The sequence below is a fragment of the Lissotriton helveticus genome, chromosome 1_2 (assembly GCF_964261635.1).
Source record: "Lissotriton helveticus chromosome 1_2, aLisHel1.1, whole genome shotgun sequence".
Classification (NCBI taxonomy): domain Eukaryota; kingdom Metazoa; phylum Chordata; class Amphibia; order Caudata; family Salamandridae; genus Lissotriton; species Lissotriton helveticus.
In genome coordinates, this window is record NC_136058.1 from 71,904,105 (window position 1) to 71,927,728 (window position 23,624).

The following is a 23,624-nucleotide window of genomic DNA, read 5'->3' on the forward strand; positions in this document are numbered from 1 at the left end:
GCCCCCCCCACACACAGAGCCCCCCCCACACACAGAGCCCCCCCCACACACAGATCCCCCCCACACACAGATCCCCCCCACACACAGATCCCCCCCACACACAGAGCCCCCCCACACACAGATCCCCCCCACACACAGAGCCCCCCCACACACAGAGCCCCCCCACACACAGAGCCCCCCAACACACACAGAGCCCCCCAACACACACACAGCCCCCCAACACACACACAGCCCCCCCACACACAGCCCCCCCCACACAGCCCCCCCCACACAGCCCCCCCACACACAGCCCCCCCCACACACAGCCCCCCCCACACACAGCCCCCCCCACACAGAGCCCCCCCACACACAGAGCCCCCCCCACACACAGAGAGCCCCCCCACACACACAGAGCCCCCCCCCACACACAGAGCCCCCCCCACACACACAGAGCCCCCCCCACACACACAGAGCCCCCCCACACACACAGAGCCCCCCCACACACACAGAGCCCCCCCCACACACACAGAGCCCCCCCACACACACAGAGCCCCCCCACACACAGCCCCCCCCCCACACACACACACAGAGCCCCATACACACACAGCCACACACAGAGCCCCCCCCGCACACACACATGGCCCCCCACACACACAGAGCCCCCACACACACAGAGCCCCCACACACACAGAGCCCCCACACACACAGAGCCCCCCACACACACAGAGCCCCCCACACACACAGAGCCCCCCACACACACAGAGCCCCCCACACACACAGAGCCCCCCACACACAGAGCCCCCCACACACACAGAGCCCCCCACACACACAGCCCCCCCACACACACAGCCCCCCCACACACAGAGCCCCCCCCACACACAGAGCCCCCCACACACACAGAGCCCCCCCCACACACAGAGCCCCCCACACACACAGAGCCCCCCACACACACAGAGCCCCCCCCACACACACAGAGCCCCCCCCACACACACAGAGCCCCCCACACACACACAGAGCCCCCCACACACACACAGAGCCCCCCACACACACACAGAGCCCCCCACACACACACAGCCCCCCACACACACACAGCCCCCCCACACACACAGCCCCCCCCACACACACACAGCCCCCCCCACACACAGCGAGCCCCCCCACACACAGCGAGCCCCCCCACACACAGCGAGCCCCCCCACACACAGCGAGCCCCCCCACACACACAGAGCCCCCCCCCACACACAGAGCCCCCCCCACACACAGAGCCCCCCCACACAGAGCCCCCCCACACACAGATCCCCCCCACACACACAGATTCCCCCACACAGATCCCCCCACACACACAGACCCCCCAACACACACACAGCCCCCCCACAGCCCCCCACACAGCCCCCCCACACAGCCCCCCCCACACAGCCCCCCCCACACAGCCCCCCACACACAGCCCCCCCCACACAGAGCCCCCCCCACACAGAGCCCCCCCCACACAGAGCCCCCCCCACACAGAGCCCCCCCCACACAGAGCCCCCCCACACAGAGCCCCCCCACACACAGAGCCCCCCCACACACAGAGCCCCCCCACACACAGAGCCCCCCCACACACACACAGATCCCCCCACACACACAGATCCCCCCACACACACAGATCCCCCACACACACAGATTCCCCCACACAGATCCCCCCACACACACAGACCCCCCAACACACACACAGCCCCCCCACACACACACAGCCCCACACACAGCCCCCCACACAGCCCCCCACACAGCCCCCCCCCCACACAGCCCCCCCCACACAGCCCCCCCCCACACACAGCCCCCCCACACACAGCCCCCCCCCACACAGAGCCCCCCCCACACAGAGCCCCCCCCACACAGAGCCCCCCCCACACAGAGCCCCCCCCACACAGAGCCCCCCCCACACAGAGCCCCCCCCACACAGAGCCCCCCCCACACAGAGCCCCCCCACACACACAGAGCCCCCCCACACAGAGGCCCCCCCACACACACAGAGCCCCCCCACACACAGAGCCCCCCACACACAGAGCCCCCCCACACACAGAGCCCCCCCACACACAGAGCCCCCCTCACACACAGAGCCCCCCCCACACACAGAGCCCCCCCCACACACAGAGCCCCCCACACACACAGAGCCCCCCACACACACACAGAGCCCCCCACACACACAGAGCCCCCCCACACACACAGAGCCCCCCCCACACACACAGAGCCCCCCCCACACACACAGAGCCCCCCCCACACACACAGAGCCCCCCCCACACACACAGAGCCCCCCCCACACACACAGAGCCCCCCCCACACACACAGAGCCCCCCCCACACACACAGAGCCCCCCACACACACAGAGCCCCCCACACACACAGAGCCCCCCACACACACAGAGCCCCCCCACACACACAGAGCCCCCCCACACACACAGAGCCCCCCCACACACACAGAGCCCCCCCACATACACAGAGCCCCCCCACACACACAGAGCCCCCCCCACACACACAGAGCCCCCCCACACACACAGAGCCCCCCCACACACACAGAGCCCCCCCCACACACACAGAGCCCCCCCCCCACACACACAGAGCCCCCCCCACACACACAGAGCCCCCCACACACAGATCCCCCCCACACACAGATCCCCCCCACACACAGATCCCCCCCACACACAGATCCCCCCCCACACACAGAGCCCCCCCCACACACAGAGCCCCCCCCACACACAGAGCCCCCCCCCACACACAGAGCCCCCCCGCACACACAGAGCCCCCCCGCACACACAGAGCCCCCCCGCACACACAGAGCCCCCCCGCACACACAGAGCCCCCCCGCACACACAGAGCCCCCCCGCACACACAGAGCCCCCCCGCACACACAGAGCCCCCCCGCACACACAGAGCCCCCCCGCACACACAGAGCCCCCCCACACACACAGAGCCCCCCCACACACACAGAGCCCCCCCACACACACAGAGCCCCCCCACACACACAGAGCCCCCCCACACACACAGAGCCCCCCCACACACACAGAGCCCCCCCACACACAGAGCCCCCCACACACACAGAGCCCCCCACACACACAGAGCCCCCCCACACACACAGCCCCCCACACAGCCCCCCCACACAGCCCCCCCACACAGCCCCCCCCACACAGCCCCCCCCACACACACAGAGAGCCCCCCCACACACACAGAGAGCCCCCCCACACACACAGAGAGCCCCCCCACACACACAGAGAGCCCCCCACACACACAGAGAGCCCCCCCACACACACAGAGAGCCCCCCCACACACACAGAGAGCCCCCCCACACACACAGAGAGCCCCCCCACACACACAGAGAGCCCCCCCACACACACAGAGAGCCCCCCCACACACACAGAGAGCCCCCCCACACACACAGAGAGCCCCCCCACACACACAGAGAGCCCCCCCACACACACAGAGAGCCCCCCCACACACACAGAGAGCCCCCCCACACACACAGAGAGCCCCCCCACACACACAGAGAGCCCCCCCACACACACAGAGAGCCCCCCCACACACACAGAGAGCCCCCCCACACACACAGAGAGCCCCCCCACACACACAGAGAGCCCCCCCACACACACAGAGCCCCCCCACACACACAGCCCCCCACACACAGAGCCCCCCCACACACAGAGCCCCCCCACACACAGAGCCCCCCCCACACACAGAGCCCCCCCCACACACAGAGCCCCCCCCACACACAGAGCCCCCCCCACACACAGAGCCCCCCCCACACACAGAGCCCCCCCCACACACAGAGCCCCCCCCACACACAGAGCCCCCCACACACACAGAGCCCCCCCCACACACAGAGCCCCCCCCACACACAGAGCCCCCCCACACACAGAGCCCCCCACACATACACACACACACACACACACACACACACACACACACACACACACACACACACACACACACACACACACACACACACACACACACACACACATACACATACACATACACATACACATACACATACACATACACATACACATACACATACACATACACATACACATACATATACATATACATATACATATACACATACATACACACACACACATGGAGCCGCTACACGTCACCCAGGAAGTGACATGCTATGCCCCATGTTAGAGCTAATCATCAGCTTCCAGACTTTCATTTCAAGTTTGGAGCCCCAGTAGTGGCTGCCTACTGGCAACACCTTGTGCACAGCCCCAGGTTCACCACGCCTCCTGCTAAACCTTTAAAAATCTCATGCACTGCTCGTGCCTCCGCAAAATCCGCTAGTGGACAGGTACGCTGCAGTTTCTCTACCCTTCCTATAAAAAATGTGACTTTAAATGCTTCTCCCGTTCTCCAGTCTCACAACGAGAACTCTGATTCCAAGAACTTCCACTTAACACAAAGCGCGTGCATGGTGACGCGCGTGTATTGGAAGCGGCACGTGTCATCTCCCCCAAATCAGCTCTGATGCCTGTTTATAAATGTTAGTTATTGGGGGTTTGTGGTCCCTCCTCGGTTTTGCGGGTTTCCTCGTCGTTCGTGTCACCAGTGGCGAAGCGTGGGTTGAACGCATTTCTCTAATCGATTGATTAGGAAGTAAATGACAGCATGTACATCTTGTGGGCACCTAAAAACCCGAGGCCCCGATGCCACTATACCAGCTGCACTATGAATAGCTTGCGTGTTAAGCCACTGCTCCTCATGACGGCAGCGTTTGGAGTCAATGCCAATATACCCCCTCTCATTGTCCTGCTCTTCAAGAGCATCACCGCCGAGCACCCGAAAGCCGCTCCATCTCTTCACACAGACCCCCACCCACTTCCATCTGCCAGCGCAAACCCTTCTTCTCCAAGCTCGACTCTCCGACACATGCTGCCTCCGCAGGTTAGGGTACCATGTATTTATTAACAGAGATTTATAGCGCTGCATTAACAAAGGGGTGGCCTCGCAGCGCTGTCGGTGTGTTCAGTACTTCCCTGGATCCCTAACTCGCCCACGTTTCATACCCATACCAAACTCAGGCAACATCTGACCTGTTACAGCATTTTTTAAATAGGCCATGGATGACAACTCATGCGTAAATTATGGTACAAGCTCCTCCGTATCGTTAGAGGCAGACCACCCATCCATATCTGCGCAGACAACACACTTCACACAGGTCACATTCTTAATAGATGTGCCCTGGTCGGAAAGGCGGGTGCTTTTCAATTCAGTTTAGTGAGACTTGTGGCGGTTGTTTTCATGGAGATCCTGGCATACATTCTACTGCGCACATCGTGGCACTTGCATCGTGCTCTAAGGGGTCCTGTATGCAAAACGTGTGTGTGCGGGCCCTTGGATGGGGTTTTAGTTTTGGTAGCCACGTTGTAGCTGAAATTCCCTGGACAGCCGTGTGTGCAGCCGTGTGTCCATGCGAGGCAGCCGTGTGTCCATGCGAGGCAACCGTGTGTCCATGCGAGGCAACCGTGTGTCCATGCGAGGCAACCGTGTGTCCATGCGAGGCCGCCGTGCAAACTCAACCGAACCCTCCACCTGCTCCCATTCCAGGTACAGCCTGGCGTGATTTTGGAAAATACTAGTGCCCCCTCCATAAAGCGCGCGCGCATTTGCACAGTGCAAGGACAGGCAACCCGAGCAATGTACACACACCGAAAAAGACACGCTCAGGCGATCTACCGCAAGCACACCTGCACCACAATGACCTGCTAAGCATCGGACCCCTCCTATCTCGTCCCACCATCATCTAGAAACGTGAATGTGCCCTGCTGCCAGGTTGGCATTGTGCATCAATACATCTATAACCAAGCGATGAAGATTCCTAACTCAACCCACGTGTGATCGAAAGTGAACAGTTTGTCTCTCCTCTTACCTTCTTATATAGGGCGGAGGTGGCCTTGATACTTTCTGACGAGTCCAGGAGTGCATTTTCAGCCAGGGACCCTTCCTCCATGGCCCCGGCAGGACCAACCAACCTTCTCGGCTCGTCTGCGATTCGGCCCGTTGAGGTTCTGTGATTTCGAACCAGACTCCATTTTGTTTGAGTTGTTCGTGACGCCATTTTTGGTTGCCCTCACGTAGGCCGTGGAGGTAACTGAACGAACAAAGTTGCATGGGCCTCATTGTTCATGTATGCATTAACAGGCCCTTTTCTGACTTGTGAGTGAATTGCAGAGAAACTGACCTCTTCACCTGAAACTGACCTCGCAAAACCAATTTCCCTTAAGTTTGATTTTTGTCTAAAATTGCCAATCAGTGTTCAGGATATCGTTAACTTTTAGTTTCCTTGCACATATCTTATCCTAATCAGCATCTGAATTGTTTCTTTCCTTGCGACTTTTCATTACATGGGTAGTGCTTTCAATTATGGGTTTGTCCGGCTTGCAAAAATTTAATTTGGGACAGTCCTAATAATTAACTTTTAGGTTGGGTTACTGTAAATTGGGTTTTTGTTAATGTGATACTCAGTTAGAAAATGTGTCCTATTGGTCAGAATTTTGCGCAGTGGGTGTACATCTATAATGAGAATATGGTGTATAAAAAGCGATGTCTTGCTCTATGAAAATTGAGCAGTTTCCTGAGTTGTACACCGTGTTGTATTGCTTGGTTTACTGTTACTAGCTGCAGCTAATAAATTTGATCTCTGACGCCATCCAGAAGTATTCCGTGTCTCTGTTTGCCAAGACAGGAGAACCCGAAGACTTTGGGCGTGTCCCTGGCGCCGCTGGGTTCTAAGAAAACCCGGTTCTTCACCGTCTGGATTGGGTCTTTCCATGACTCTGACTCTTGGGCCGGCCCTTTGCACAAAAATAAACGCTCACCGTAACTGCCCGAAGATTCAAACTCTTTCCGGAATGCTGTATTAACTCCCAGGTAAAGCATAAGACAGTTCAAGAATGTGAACACATTTTCACAAGAGGGTAAATGGTAGCAGGCTGCGGGGACTAGGAGGAAGGTGCAACATTCGAAGAGTAAAATAAACTGCAGATGCAATACGTTCCCTTAAAGTAATTAAAAACAAGACGGCATGCCCGGCTGTTGCACCGCTGCCTGAGAGAGGCGAGCTCCGGAGTCAGACGGGCCTAAGAGGTGCCCAGCAGCGGGTCCTGTGTCTGGTGGGAGGTACAGTGGGACCGGGGCCGGCAGGCAGCAGAGCCGCGGATCCTGGCGCTGGAAGGGAGCAGAGCCGCGGGTTCTACGGCTGGGAGTGGGAGGAAGCTCATACCCGGCAGCTGAGATGGGAGGGAGCTCGGCAAAAGCCGCTGGGTTGGGAGGAAGGTCGGCTACGGCCTCTGGGAAGGGAGGAAACTCGGTGCGGCTGGGTGCCGAAGAACAGCTGGGGCGGACACAACCAGCTAGCGTGGCGCGTTTTTCTGAAATACTAAACAAGACGTTCGTAGAAAGTAACACACGGTGGGATGTTGACCTGGTGTCTAAAAGCGCCTCAAGCGCAGTGAAAGGAAACTGTGCAGCTAAATAATTAAATAAATAAGCCACGGAAGGCTTAAACAAGCCCACCATGTTTCTCCGAGGCGAAGCAGGAATGACTCTGAGACACCACCGTCATTTTCGGGATTGAGGGCCGTGTTTTTCGTTCTCTCCTCTTCCCATTGGCTGGAATGTAAAATTCCAGCCAATGGAAGGAGGAGAGAATGAAAACAGAGTACCCCCCCCCCCGAATCCCGTCTTCAACGGATTGATGCCCCTCTCCTCCAATGGCTGGCCTCCGTTTAGGTAGCCAGCCAATGGAGAAGATCCCCCACACTGTAAACATAAGATCTCTCCCTGCGACTGCGCAAGCGCAGCCTACGCAGGTCTCGACCTAAAAAGGGATTAGGTGCGGGAAGGATGGTTCATCCTGCAGTGATGATTTTATTCTTTATTGGTACCCAACCCCACCTACATTACAAAGGGTTTGCCACGTGCTCACACAAAGCAACATGATACTAGTTTTTGTCACCGGCATGACTTCTTGGGGCCTTGGCAGGGGAAGGTAAGACCTTGCCAGAACTAGATTTGGGGGGGTTACTCAAGGGAATATTCCTCTTCCTCCATCCCCCACACACTTCAAAGGCTGTCCCCATGTATAAATATTGGACCCCCATAGCAACTCTTTGGTGTTATGAGACTACTGTTTTCCCTTTGTTGCAGTTGAGTAATGCTGTTTTTATGGCCAGTATTGAAATAAAGCAGAGACAGAAATGCATAATCTGAGCCTCTGGCATGGACATAGAATCTGGGGAAAAATGTCTACTGGCACTGTGTAAGCAAGTCATTTCACTCTGTGCGAATGGATAATCATCACTTTATTTGCTTCTAATGTGGTTTTAGTATTAAATCTCTTTATTGACATATTAGAACACATACATAAACAGCACATGACTATATGGCCCCTTAATCTCATTACACTGTAAAATAGGGAGCTTAGACAATAGAATAAACAGAGCCATGTGTTGTTATAAAGCCAGCTCGGAACCTGGGCACGCTGTAGATGCAAACAAACTTTGTCAAGAACAAAGAAAACCAAAAACCACCCAAATCCCCCCACACCCGCCCCATGTCCCCACCTCCCACCCACCGCCCTTGTTCCAAGTCCACTACCCTCTTCCATCAAGAATAGCATCTCACCAATCTGTCCCCTACTGATCCACATTCGATAGGCGCAACAAGCGCATATAGCGGGGGTACGTAACTTCTCAACTCTGTGGCGAGCAGGGACAGGAAAGGCTGCCAGAGCTCCGAGTATTTAGCAACCTCCCCTGCCAATATCAAAGACAGCTTCTCCATGCCGAACACATGCCGCAGGCAATGTAGCCAGCCCTGAAATGTGAGGGTATGTGTGGTGCGCCAGTGTGACAAAATATTCTGAATGGCAGAACCCACAGCAAACTAATCGGCACCAACGGGAGTGTAACGGATATGTGATGGGATTCGGCAACCGTAGCAAGACATAGGAAGGAAATCGTGGGATTTCTGTGTCGAAATGTGCATCAGCCTCGTCCAGGACTTGTTTCCAGTACCTTTGAAGCTGAACACAATCCCAAAGCAGATGGACTAATGTGCCCGTCTCCCCGCGCCAGCATGTCGCATCCCTCGAATGATGATGATTATTATTATTATTATAAACACCTGTAGAGCGCACTGTAACCCTGCAGGCATCCTGGCGCTAAAAGAACTATCCAGCTCAAAGGCTGTCGGCTACACAATGAAAGAGCGACATATTATCCAGAAAGTCTACTTCTACCCCCCTTATTATATCCTGGGGAATAACCAGGTCTTAATTTTCTTCCGGAATTTCTAAGGGGAGGTTGTTCCAAAGGCGAGCCGCTGCCACGCTAAAGGCTCTTCCTCCCAGTGTCACCCTCCTAATTTTGGGCACTCTTACGCAGTTGGTTGTAGGGGAGATTCCGGTTAGGCTTGTACCACTGAAACCTATCCTGAAGTGGCTTAGGGCCTTGTTCATAAAGTGCTCTATACACAATGCACAAAGATTTAAAACAGATCCGTTGGGCTACTGGGAGCCAATGTAGATCCGCCAGTGCTTGTGTTGTTGAGGATCCACGAGGTCGGGAGAGTACTAACTTTACTGCTGCCGCCTGGATACTTTGCAATCTGGTAATCAAGTACCCAGGGGATTCCAAAAGCAAGGCATTACAATAATCCAGGCGGCTAAGGATGGTACTCCTAACCTGGGTAGGCAGCAGCGGCAGCACCTTACGAAGACCTCTGATTATGGAGAAACAGGTTCGCACTAGTTTATTAAGATGGGTCTCTAGATTGAGATTCTGGTTAAAACTGACCCCCAAGTTACGTACCGTATTCACTGGGGTCAGTGTACCATCTGAAGTTAGGGGCCAGAAATCTATTTGCAGGCTTCGGGCAATACCCCCTATCCTACACTGTAGGATCTCCGTTTTCCCACTGTTAAACTTGAGAGAATTTGCCTTCAGCCACTTTGTCATTTCATGCATACAACCATGGAAACAATCCAATGATTCCGCCTGGTCCCCCTCCAAGGATATCAAAAGCTGTGTGTCGTCAGCATAATTAATCACGCTTATGTTATACGCCTTAATGATACCCAACAGGGGTTGCATATACGCATTAAACAAAATAGGGCTAATTGACGACCCCTGCGGTACCCCGTGAGGAACTTCCACCATTTCTGACCGTTACGGGGGAAGTGCCACCGCCTGTCGTCTAACCGACAGATAGGATCGCAGCCACCTGAGTACTACTCCTTTCACTCCAAAGGTCTCTAGCTTTGAGAGCAAAGTGTTGTGGTTCACCGTATCGAATGCGGCGGACAGGTCCAGCAGGAATAAAATTGCAGACTGGCCCCTGTCCATCCGCATCCGAAGGTCATCCAACACCACCACTAAGGCTGATTCGGTCCCATGATCCGGGCGGAAACCGAACTGTTCCCCATCCAAGATGTTGTTCGTCTCCAGATATTGGGACAACGTCCTGCTAACCAAGCGTTCCAGGATCTTGACTGGGTAGGGCAGGAGGGAAATTGGTCGGTGGTTCTTATAGCTGCATGGTTCAAGGGTAGATTTCTTCAAAAGTGGAGTAATGACAGACAGCCTGCTTCCATTCCACTGGCACGATCCCTGTGTCGATAGACTGGCAGCATAGCTGTCATAAAATGGGAAAGATCTCTGTCCCAAACTCCTTCATCAGCCTGTGGGATAGTGGGTCCAAAGGGGAGCCAGAGAAACCCCTAAGGCCACCCTAACAAACTCCTCCGATGGAGTTGGAAACGTATCCAGGAAAACCCCGGAAGCGACTATCTCAATAGCGCCCTCCTCATTTAGTCCTCTTGCCCCTCCTGCCTGGGCTGCTGAGGTAGGTTGAGACTGTTCCTTCATACTTTCCACAATTTTATTTATTTTGTCTAAAAAGAAGCGTGCCAATCCATCACACAGTTCCTGGGACAGTTTAATTTTGCTCATGGTACACTCAGGGTTAGTCAGATCTTTCACTATTTTAAATATGTCCCTGGATTTATTGGAGCTCTTTAATATAATGAATGCAAAATACTTTGCCTTGGCAGTGGATATTTCTAATTTGTATTTTATAACTGTGCACCTCCAGCTTAGTTGATCTTTTTCCACATACTCCCTCCTCCACTGTCTTTCTGCCTTTTTACACGAGAGCTTGAGACTCCTCTGTCTCTCCGTGTACCATGGGCAGATGGATTTCCCCTTTTCTTAATGTCTTTGACTGGAGCAAGCTGATCTAATTCCTTCGTTAGATATGATCAATCTTGTGTAACCTCTCTGGTGTGTAGTACCAATATGTTGCGATTTTAGTGAGGGTGTCTGTCAGACCCATATGGTATGCGGCGTGTCGGCCCGATAATAAATACCCTTCCAGTCTTTGTGGCTAAGCGTTCGACCCAGCTCCCTCTCCCAACGTGCCTTCCCTGAGTTATATATGTGCGAGTACTTGTCTTGTAGCATTTTATATAGGTCCGAGAGGAATGGGAAACCTCATCACTTCCCTCTTTGGTGTTAAGTGATGAGTGCATTTTTCTCTTTGTAGCGAAGATTGCCCATTAATCACACCCTCCCACTCATTTCCAATCCCTGTTATCTAACACCAATCCCCTACTTTAATTGAATGGTTGGAAATATTGCTGTACACTTTACATAAAAAGAGACGCATCTTAGATTCCAATAGTAACTATGCAGTACTTTACTTCTAATGAATGTGGAAATGTAAAAAATTAGGTGCTTTTTGGCGAGGGGGATTTACTTCCCTTCACATGAGAGTGGGTGAATGACAATCTTTCTGTTGCAGTGTTGCTTGGTACCACACATTGTTCCCTCACTCTGGTTGTAGTTGCCTGAAGTTGGTCAATTCTTAATAAACAGATTGTGTTCGATATCAATTGTTACATAAGCAACTTTATTAGCTACTGAATGTGTCCTCTAAAACAATCCTCGTTTCACCATGTGGTCTCCTTCCAAATATTTGTATTCATTTTTTATTTGAAATTATATACATAAACTTTAAGCTCTGACTCTCCTCACACCAATAAATTAAATTTAATACCCTCTCTTTACTTTTCGTTAATACAGGTTTCCTACAAATTCTCCACTTAAAACTGTGCCAAGACATCCCTTGTGGAGAAGGAGCAGCACAGAAAATGTATCTAAAGATAAGGACAGCGTCTTTAAACTACCTCACTTCCCCAGAAGGACTCCGAAAAAGTGTGATTTACCTTTAGCTAAGGTAATTGTGTGTGTGTATGTGTGTGTGTGTGTATATATATATATATATATATATATATATATATATATTCACTGAAAAAACCATAGGTTATAGACCATATATAGTTAGGAATTAGCATTTACAAAACCTTGAAAATTCACTGAAAAAACCATAGGTTATAGACCATATATAGTTAGGAATTAGCATTTAAAAAACCTTATTTTACTCACACAAAACCATTGAAATTCCATATATAGTTAGTTGCACTAACTATATATTGCGCACCCGCAATCCACTGCTGATCATGTCACATATTACATCATTCATGACATGGTCAGTGACATCACTGATGACATCACTGATGACATCTCAAATGACATCACTGATGACATCACTGATGACAACATCCAGTGACTATGTTTCTGTAAAGTTAAAATATGTCTTACATATTGAAGAATGAGTGGATGTATAAGTGTCTGGACGAAGGATTTAGTAGGTGCATGACTGAATGTATGAGTGAGTGATTAAATGTGTCTCACTGAGTGCATGGGTTAGTGACTAAACTGTCTTAATTTGTGCATCATTATGTCTGTTGTTCTGTAAACTGCTGCATGTGTTGATCAGTAGCTATATGAGTAACTATATGGGTTATTGATTGATTGCCCAAGTATTTGCATGGGAGACTGAGTGTGTGTGTGGCTGGATGGGAGGTGTGTGACTCTGTACAGATCAATGTGTACTTGTATCAATGATTGTATAAGAGAGTAAGTATGTGTTAGTATATGGTTGAAAACGTAAGGTGCTCTATGTTTAACTGTATAGAGTAGAAAATGGAAGTGTGATTGATTCTTTACAGGACTGACTAGGTGTGTGAGTAACTCCATGGATGAGTGGCAGAGTGTGAGTGTCTGTATAGGTGTATGAGTGCATATGATTGTGTTGTAAACATGAGTGATTGTATGTATGAATGATTGTATGGGTGAATGAGTGAATGTGTGTGTAGACGTAGGAATCAGTGAGTACGTATGTAGTAACTAGTATTGGTGTGTCAATGGTTTCAAAAATTATACTCTGTTTTTAACACTGGGTGAAACAGAGGTTATATTAAAATGTGAAGAGATGCATTGTATTGTCACATGAATAATATCATCAGTGATGTGGTCATTGATGTCAAATGAGATGTCATCAGTGATGTCATCAGTGATGTCATTTGAGATGTCATCAGTGATGTCATCAGTGATGTCACTGACCATGTCATGAATGATGTAATATGTGACATGATCAGCAGTGGATTGCGGGTGCGCAATATATAGTTAGTGCAACTAACTATATATGGAATTTCAATGGTTTTGTGTGAGTAAAATAAGGTTTTTTAAATGCTAATTCCTAACTATATATGGTCTATAACCTATGGTTTTTTCAGTGAATTTTCAAGGTTTTGTAAATGCTAATTCCTAACTATATATGGTCTATAACCTATGGTTTTTTCAGTGAATTTCAATGGTTTTTTAATAGCAAATATCATAAGCTGTCGAATGTCAAGTACGTGGTAAGTGAAAACATTTTCGTGTTTATGCACACTGATCTGCTTTGAATGGTGCCCCCCCCCTCATTTCTATTAGGAGTACTCTCTCTTTGCAGATAGTGAAAGGTAGTTAACGCAGGCCTTTGCCCCCGTTGTAATCCGTCGTGCCTGCTTCTCTCTCCATTTGATTGATTGTTATCCAAGTATTTACTGTTTTAGAATTAGTTCTCTTTGGTTCATTCTCTATTTACAAACAAACACAGAGTCGCAATACTCTGTTTAGTCTTTGCAGATAACGAAAAATCGTGTAAAAAAAAGAAAAGGAATCGAGCAAAATCAGTAGGCCACTAATGGGATCTCTTTTTGACCTCGCTAAAATAGAAACATTAGGAACAACCCCTCATGACAAATACAAAACTAGTGAGATGAACTGAACTCCACACAATGATGGCTGCAAAACAGCTCGGCTCCGCCACCCACCCCGCCCAAAATAACGATAAAGAGCGGCTGCCATGATTGGTTGCGGAATGGCCACGACGGAGCTACGAAATGATGCTGCTCTCATGCTAACCCCAGCTTCAGTCTGAAACATCCAGAAACACTGTAGACTACCAATTCGATCAGTTCCGGTAGCGCCCCAATGTAACCCGGTAGAGAAGAACTAGCCCTCCCCTCTTTGACTGATGGTTCTTGTTGCCTGTCCCTTCTGTTGTCATTTAACAGAACTATTTAGCCTGCTGAAAGGGGTTGTGTTCCGACCGCTGGTTGGTGGAGACATTTTGACTATATTCTGGACCTGCGTTGTCGCGTAATGCGTCATATGACGCGCCGCGTTAGCGCATCCGGAAGTCATCCGGGGCGCGCAGCGCGTAACGTAAGCATAACAAGTCATGTGACTTGTTAATAAAACTTTTCATTGGTTCATTTTACTTTTCTTATTGTAATGATGAAAGGCTTGGTCATATGACCTAAAAATTACGCTTTTCATTACTTCCGAACATTATTTTTTCTTAAATATATGTTATAATGTTCCAGACTAATGTACTTTCCCGGAAATTTTACAACTGTCCTGCAAGTAAAATATATTCTTTTTTCGAGAAAAAGAGCGTTTCTTCGTCCCATGATGGAGCCGTTGAGCAAAAGAGGGTCGACCTGCTGTCTTAGTCGCCGATACGCCTGAATATGAGATTCTTATCGATCACTTTATGTTGCAGGAATAGAAAACACAACAGCCCTTGACCATTTATCTTTACTGCGTTCCTTCGTATTATACCTTTTACCCTTCATGTAATTGGTCTGCTTTATTTCACTTGCCTTTTAATGATTCTAAAACAGTGACTATTACAAACTTTACCAATGTATATACTACTACCATGTTTTCTTTTAAAAACCTTTATTGTGAAAATTTCATTATACAAATACGAGCCTATAACCACGTGGGCCGGCCACGGAGCAAACTGTAATCGTATGTGATGAGTAGACATTTACACTGTAGAGGAACGTAACGGGCGGGCCATTAGGTTGCAAGAACTAAGGTGTCTAACAGTTACGGAATCGGTGGACGTACATTTTATAATTAAAATACGACAGGGCCAGTTACAATAAAATTATCTAGATATACATTTGCGGGCAAGTACCATGGGTGACGTTAATTCGAACTTTCAACAGTACAGTAATCAATAACACATCAGAACTTAATATCAATAGGGATGTCGAAATATTCAATCAATTCTCGTCCCCGCCCGCCATGTGCTTCAAAACTGCATACGTATCTCGTGATTTCAAGGTTCTGCAACCAGTACACAACAAGGAGTTACGAGTCCCATTTATTCCGGCGCCATTTTGGGCGAGGACGGGCAGGTCCAGGATATAGTCAAAATGTCTCTACCAACCATCGACTATGATGATGTTCATATGCTGTATTTATTAGAGTAACACTCATCTGTCCACATGAAATTAATTTGCCACAATCTAAACATGTCATTTTAATCTTTCCAAAGTTCTTCTAAAAATTTGGGACCGTTTCCCTTGCCTCTGAAGCTCTCAGTGCCACTTCTTTGATGAATGTACTAGCAGGTCAGGGGTTCTCCTCCAAATCTCTCTTTTATGCAGCACTATAATTAATTGGTGCCACCTCTCCATATGACGATGCATGGTATAGTTACCACAACTATATTTTTTTTCGGTTCCTCTGGAGAGTTCATCGTGGCAGATGAAGCGTGTAACTTACCGGGCATTTACCTTTTTTTGCATGTACAGGAAAGGAAAAAAAAATCGAGCGTCCGAGTTCTAAGGTGTCCCAGGGCCATTTTAGTGGAGGACATGATACAGCGATAATGCCCTGGATAAGGACACTTCCTTCGGGCACCCCACGCCGTCTTTCGGCGCAGCATTGTAGGATGGCCACACCAGTGCGGCAACTTGCTAGACACCACCTCGGTGCCATCCGGATCTCGGCGCCCCACTGCAGATGAACTGCCTCCACATGGAGAAGCGGGAGAGGCTCGTTTGCGCCGCCTCCCCCCCCCCCCCTTCGGGCACCCCACGCCGACTTTCGGCGCAGCATTGTAGGATGGCCACACCAGTGCGGCAACTTGCTGGACACCACCTCGGTGCCAACCGAATCTCAGCGCCTTGTGTTGTCTTCCATTCCGAAAATATTGTTGGCAGCATTTTGAAAGGAAAGACAAACAGCCGTTTGTGGCCCTCACTACACCGTTCTCCTAGTGAGTCTCACATTGTTACATTTAGGAAGAATGTTGAAGAGTAGTATGTTGAAAATCTGAAGCCATTGTTATACAAACTCTCAACCAGCCTTGGATGGAAAAATCCTGAAGAATGTACAAACTGAAAACCAGTTTTTCTCTGTATAGCATCAGCAGCAACGCTTGAGTCAGCTTTGTGTGAAGCCGCCATTTTGATTCAATCAATAGCGTCCCCCTGCACACATTCAGGGACCTGGTCGTGTCTTCAGGTCAAACGGATTGTGGGACAAGATGCACAAAGGAAAAGGAAAAAAGTTCCGCCGGACCCCGGGAGGTGGCCGCCTATGTCATGGGCGATCTTAGGCCACACCAGGGCAATAGTGAAGCTGCAGCAGGTGCAAATAAGCTTCAGACAGTGTTACAAGCGCTGCTCAGAACTCTCAACTATGACACCACCTCGGTGCCATCCGGATCTTGGCGCCTTGTGCTGGTTCCGGCCTATTCACACATCGGTCCGCTACTGACGCCACCTCACAGGCCAACGGGGCACCCCACGCCGACTTTCGGCGCAGCATTGTAGGATGGCCACACCAGTGCGGCAAATTGCTGGACACCACCTCGGTGCCATCCAGATCTCGGCGCGTTGTGCTGCCTTCGGCCTATTCGCCACAAGTGCGCACGCAACTCAGCTGCATAGCGAGTGAAACACCAAGGGGCGCCCCACTGCAGCCGAGGAACCTCCATCTTGGGGGCGACGCACAGCATCACATTGCTTTCCAATGCAGTCAGATCCTCAAACAGCCCCCACTGACTGACGCGAACTCACAGGCCAACGGGGCGCCCCACGCCGACTTTCGGCGCAGCATTGTAGGATGGCCACACCAGTGCGGCAAGTTGCTGGACACCACCTCGGTGCCATCCGGATCTTGGCGCGTTGTGCTGCCTTTGGCCCCATTCGCACATCAGTCCGCTACTGACGCCATCTCACAGGCTAATGGGGCGCCCCACGCCGACTTTCAGCATTGTAGGATGACCACACCAGTACAGCAACTTGCTAGACATCACCTCGGTGCCATCCGGATCTCGGCGCCCCACTGCAGATGAAGTGCCTCTCAACTATGAAACCACCACTGTGACATCCGGATCTTGGCGCGTTGTGCTGCCTTCGGCCTATTCGCACATCGGTCCGCTACTGACGCCATCTCACAGGCTAATGGGGCGACCCACGCCGAGTTTCAGCATTGTAGGATGACCACACCAGTGCAGCAACTTGCTAGACATCACCTCGGTGCCATCCGAATCTTGGCATCTCAACGCCTAGTGGTATCTTCCATACAGAAAATATTGTTACGCTACCTTTGGCCCCATTCGCACATCAGTCCGCAACTTAGACATCACCTCGGTGCCATCCGGATCTTGGCATCTCAGCGCCTTGTGGTGTCAGTCAGAAAATATTGTTGCGCTGCCTTTGGCCCCATTCGCACATCAGTCCGCTACTGACACCATCTCACAGGCCAACAGGGCGCCCCACGCCGACTTTCAGCATTGTAGGATGGCCACACCAGTGCGGCAACTTACTAGACACCACCTCGGTGCCATCCGGATCTTGGCGCGTTGTGCTGCCTTCGGCCTATTCGCACATCGGTCCGCTACTGACGCAAACTCACAGGCCAACGGGGCGCCCCACGCCGACTTTCAACATTGTAGGATGGCCACACCAGTGCTGCAACTTGCTGGACACCACCTCGGTGCCATCCGGATCTTGGCGCGCTGTGTTGCCTTCGGCCTATTCGCACATCGGTCCGCTACTGACGCCGCCTCACGTGCCAACGTATTTTCTCCGCATTTTATACCCTATGCCGCATAACAGGTCATGTGACTTGTTTATAAAACTTTTCATTGGTTCATTTTACTTTTGGTTTCCTAATGATGGAAGGCTTGATCATATGACCTAAAAACAACACTTTTCATTGGATGAAAACTTTTTTTTTTTCCGAACGATGAAAGCCCCACCTTGTTTCTGGATGTTTCAGACTGAAGCTGGCGTCAGCATGAGAGCACCACCATCTCGTAGCTCCGTCGTAGTCATTCCGCGAGCAATCATGGCAGCCGCTCCCCACCAGAAGCCTGCAGGAGTCGGGGCCCCCAAAACTTTTGATGAATTCTCAAGGCGGAGGGGACGCTTTCGAGAATGGGGTCCAAGACCTAGCAGACAAGCGTCCGATTTCCAAGGTGTCCCAGGGCCATTTCAGTGGACCAGGCCCAAAAAGGAAAGAGCCTGCCGCCATTTTGAGAGTCCTGTGACAGCCGCCTATCGCTGCACCGCAAGAGTGGGCGCAACTCAGCTGAATTGCGGCTTTTGACACAGTGGACCAAAAACGGACGGAATGGCAACTGAAACGGTAAAGGGGCGCCCCACTACAACAGATGACACTCCACCTGGAGAGGCCCGTTCACGCCGCCTCCCCCGGGGCGCCCCACGCCGTTATTCGGAGCAGCATTGTAGGATACCAAAACCAGTGCGGCAACTTACTGGACATCACCTTGGTGCCATCGTTCTGCTGCCTTGGAACTATTCGCACAACAGTTTGCTACTGAAGACCCACCCCCCGCGACGCCCCACGCCGTTATTTGCTGGGTGGCAACTTACTAGACATCACTTTCGTGTCATCTAGATTTCAGCGCGTTCTGCTGCCTTGGAACTATTCGCACAACAGTTTGCTACTGATGACCCGCCCCACGCCGGAAATCTGGACGTTGTGCTGCGTTGGGACTATTCGCACAGCCGACCGCTACTTCGTTGTTTTTCCCTAAAAATGTTTATATGTTATTACTATTTTTGTTTTCTTGTATATATTTATAAATTATTAAAGTTTTATAATCTTACTACTTTGTCGGAGTGCTATATATTTTTAATGTGACACATAATTGTAAAAACTTTCATGTACAAAGAGTCATCCCTGGAATCTTCCGCTTCACGCTCGGTCCCCTCCCCAATCACAATACAGGATGGTTTTCAGATAATAGCAACGCTTCTGCTGTGACGGATCTCATCGAGTGTGGGCCTTGATCTACTATAACTCCTTTGAAGAGGGGTGAATCTTTACAGCTGTGGCCATAAACTACATCTGCAGGGCTAGCTGATACCCTAGGACCAGCCTGGACAATCGGACACAGAGGAAAAGGAGTGTCAGAGGGTGCAGTAGTGAATAGGGCGAAAGGGAGGTGTCGGGCGGGCACAGGGTGTGATTCTCAGGAAAGAGCAGCGCAGATGGGGGGAGGTTTATTACCCATGCATAAGACAGAGAGCGGGGGTGACCACTGCCTGGGGGAGATGCTTGCGAGGGTGGGGAGCCATGCTAAGGATCGACAGCGTGCACAGAGTGGGTCTGGTCAAGGCATCTAAAATGGCTGCCGTGCACGACAAAAGTGTGGCATTTGAAAAAAGACAAGATGGCGCAGACAATGTTTTTCAACACTTCCTGATTTCCTTCGAATCGAACGTTAACAGACGTTGGGGCATATTACCAAAGTTAAGCGATATTTATCCCTAACGATGCATTGCAAAGATTTTTTTACCGTCAGAAATTATCGCAGATAAACCTTGCTATTATCAAAGTTTATCGCAAATACGATAAAAACCGACCGCAATGCATTAATATCGCTGAAAACTCAGCGATATTCATGCATTACCGAGCTAATCCTCTTAGCCATGTTATCCACCTCCCATAGGATAACATGGCTAAGAACTGCTCAGGGCAGCTGTTACTTTTTGGAGATATTCGCGCTTATCTCGAATATTTCCAAAAGTTGATAATAGGAGATAGCGATGTTAGCGACTGTTTCCAGTCGCTAACATCTTGGCATGCCCACTTTGCATGTCATTAGTGATAAATATCACTCACATGCAAAGTGGGGCCCAAGATGGTCGCTATCTCCTACTAGCCGTCGCTAACTGGTGTTAGCAACAGCTAGGTAATACAGATATAATTTTATCTCCGCGAAGCGGAGCGCTGTTACAGATATATATCTTGTTTTTGAACGTTAATTTCTCAAAATGCACTGAAGCACATATATTGAGACCTAGCAAAGGCACATCGGGCTACCAGTCCCTAATATTTTACCAAGTTTCGTGCAAATCCATTCAGCCGTTCGATTATTATTATTATTTATTTTTTTTGCCCCGCGGGGCCCTTTTAAAACCTCCACATCAAACCTAGGGGATCAGCGAGGATCTACTATGCCCCCTTATGGTCATTTGCCCCTTCGCTTTGGCCTCCTCTTGTCTCTCGATCCTACCGAGAGACAAGATGGCGGCCGCTACGGACTGTTTGGAATGTTTACAGACACCGGAGAGCCAATCAGCTTCGCTTCGCAAAGCTCCGTAACGCGAAAAGTACGCGAAGCGGTGCGCTGTTACAGATATATATCTTTTTTTGAACGTTAATTTCTCAAAATCCACTGAAGCACATATATTGAGACCTAGCAAAGGCACATCGGGCTACCAGTCCCTACAATTTTGCCAAGTTTCGTGCAAATCCATTCAGCCGTAAGATTATTATTATAATTTTTTTTTTTTGCCCCGCGGGGCCCTTTTAAAACCTCCACATCAAACCTAGGGGGTCAGCGAGGATCTACTATTCCCCCTTATGGTCATTTGCCCCTTCGCTTTGGCCTCCTCTTGTCTCTCGATCCTACCGAGAGACAAGATGGCGGCCACTACGGACTGTTTGCGGCCACTACGGACTGTTTGGAATGTTGACAGACGCCGGAGAACCAATCAGCTTCGCTTCACAAAGCTCCGTTGCGCGAAAAGTACGCGTCCTAGGCCGCTGCCCGGTCCGCGCTTACAGATATATATCTTTTTTTAAACGTTAATTTCTCAAAATCCACTGGAGCACATATATTGAGACCTACAAAAGGCACATCGGGCTACCAGTCCCTACAATTTTGCCAAGTTTCGTGCAAATCCATTCAGCCGTTCGGGCTAAAAGTGAGGCCAACCGCCCTATGGAAATTAACATGGGAAAAACGCGTTTTGGGACCCCCCTTTTTTCTCGGCCCCCCCTTGACGAACCCCCCCCAAATTTTCAAAGGCTGCTCAGAAACAAAATGTGCCATTTTCCTGAAAATTTCAGCCAATTCCGTCCACAAACGGCAAAGTTATTAGACATAGAATTTTCAAAAATCCCATAGAGAAAAAATCCTAACTATATATACCTACTGGCGACCGCCAGTAGGTAATATATATATATATATATATATATATATATATATATGTATGTATGTATGTATGTATATATATATATATATATATAATTTAATGTTTACTGTTTTTGCTGTTTTTAAATGTTTTTCGTTTGTTGCAATGGAGAAATAATATACCAGTGTTCTTTAGACATTGAGCACAATGCTGTGATTATGTAACTTTGGAACATTAGGTCACTTAAACACATACAACAAATAATCTGTGGAGGGATATATGTATGTGTTAGTGAATGTCTTATAATATATACATATTTTTATAAATGCACTGTCAGGTTCTTTTTCACTTAATTTTTACCTCTAAGATTGTTCTAGTAAAACAAGCTGCTTTACACTCTTTCTTGACTATGCCTGAATGCTGCTCTCCACAGATGCCACTTAGAGCTTTCTAGGGTTGTCTAAGACCACTCAGATCATCATAAGGGTTGTCTGGATTGGTGCAAGGTGCCCACTTACATAAGTGTACACCATATACCAAGCCAGCTTTTCACATGTATGAACTAGAATGCCTGAGAACATAATAGTTCTACCCAGTAAAACATGCACTTAAGAGGTGGGGGGGAGGGGGGAGACTTCACATAACAGAAAAGCCCTTTGTCTGTGTCCCACAGTACCATAATAAAGCAGTGTGTATCACTATAATAGGCAGCAATGGTAATGAGCAATCACTTAGCCTGTCTATGCCTTTTTTTTTTTTAAAAGAACCAAACTGCAAACCTGAACCAATCGGGCAATAGCACCCTCTGGAACACTCACCAGAGGCTGATTCTCACCTCCCGTTGTGTATGAAGGGAGTCTCCCTGAGCTCTGCTCGGTTTTCTACTTCCAGATCTTGAAAAGCTACTTCTACTTCTACATTGTCAGATACAGCGAAAAAAGCCCTTTTTGGACCCTGTAAGACCAGCAAAAAGAAAAGGGTACACGTAGAAGAACCTGCATAAGGACTGGCTCTATGGCCTCCACCCCAACATAAGGTAAAGGAGTTACGTTTTGTCACACGTTTTCCTCCAAAACCTTGAAGGACAGAGAGGGGAAGCTTCTTCTGTGGTTTCAGCAGTCCAAAACTCAAAAGATCCAGATCCGAGGACCAAGGGACCTCTGCAGAGAGGCCCTAAAGACGTCCCACCACAGATAATCTCTGAAAAAGGAAAAATACAAACTGATGTCCTCAAAGGCAGCATCACCTGAGCCCTGTACTCCATCTACAAGGGCAGGGGATCGCCCACATGACTCCTCTTCTGAACAGTCGTCATCGAGGCACAACTTACCTCAAAGCCTCTTCAACGTCACCGTCGACAACAATATCGACGGCGAAAATGAGGACGACTTCATCCATAGACGCTTTGAGCTCACTGACGAGAATGTCATTGTTGATGAAGATTCAATTGAAGACCGTGTCGACTGTCGTTGCCAACACCATTGACGCCCTGTCGACGGGAGATGTATCAACGACACCAAAAGCCGCAAGTGAATTGACTGCATTGCCCATGACCATTCCTTCTTCGACTATAACAGTTCCAAGTATCATGAAAATGCCCTTGCGACCTAAGACTAGCTACCCCAGCAAGTGTCCCCCGCCCTTTCAGTCCGGTGTTAGACCTGGAGGATTTGGATGATGACGGTAATTGTCATTATGCGCCAGCTCATAGTCCATCAGAGCTCTAGATTAAAATACCAGGATTAGTATGAGGACATGGAAGAACAATATCTGAAAGAAACGGGTTAGTATTAGACTCCTCACCTTAGAATATCCCCAGGCGTCATACTGGATCTGGAATTTTTTGCGTAGCAGTACCCTTGCGCGTCGCTAGGCGCCGTCCGCGTCCGTCGTCTGAGTACATAGACGCCGCCCTCGCGCGCTGACGTGAGTACTTCTTTTTTCCGCGCCAGCAAGCGCCGATC

General features: G+C 50.0%; 1 protein-coding gene across 4 annotated transcripts in view; it reads left to right on the plus strand.

The window, feature by feature from the left end:
• Window positions 1-23,624, plus strand: part of DEPDC1 (DEP domain containing 1) — a 362,287-nt gene that overhangs the window by 17,430 nt on the left and 321,233 nt on the right. For all 4 annotated transcript variants that reach the window (XM_078668810.1, XM_078668806.1, XM_078668812.1 and 1 more), the window contains exon 3: window positions 12,095-12,248. In XM_078668810.1, the coding sequence (XP_078524936.1) occupies window positions 12,095-12,248 (154 nt within the window). The remainder of the gene's footprint in view (window positions 1-12,094; window positions 12,249-23,624) is intronic.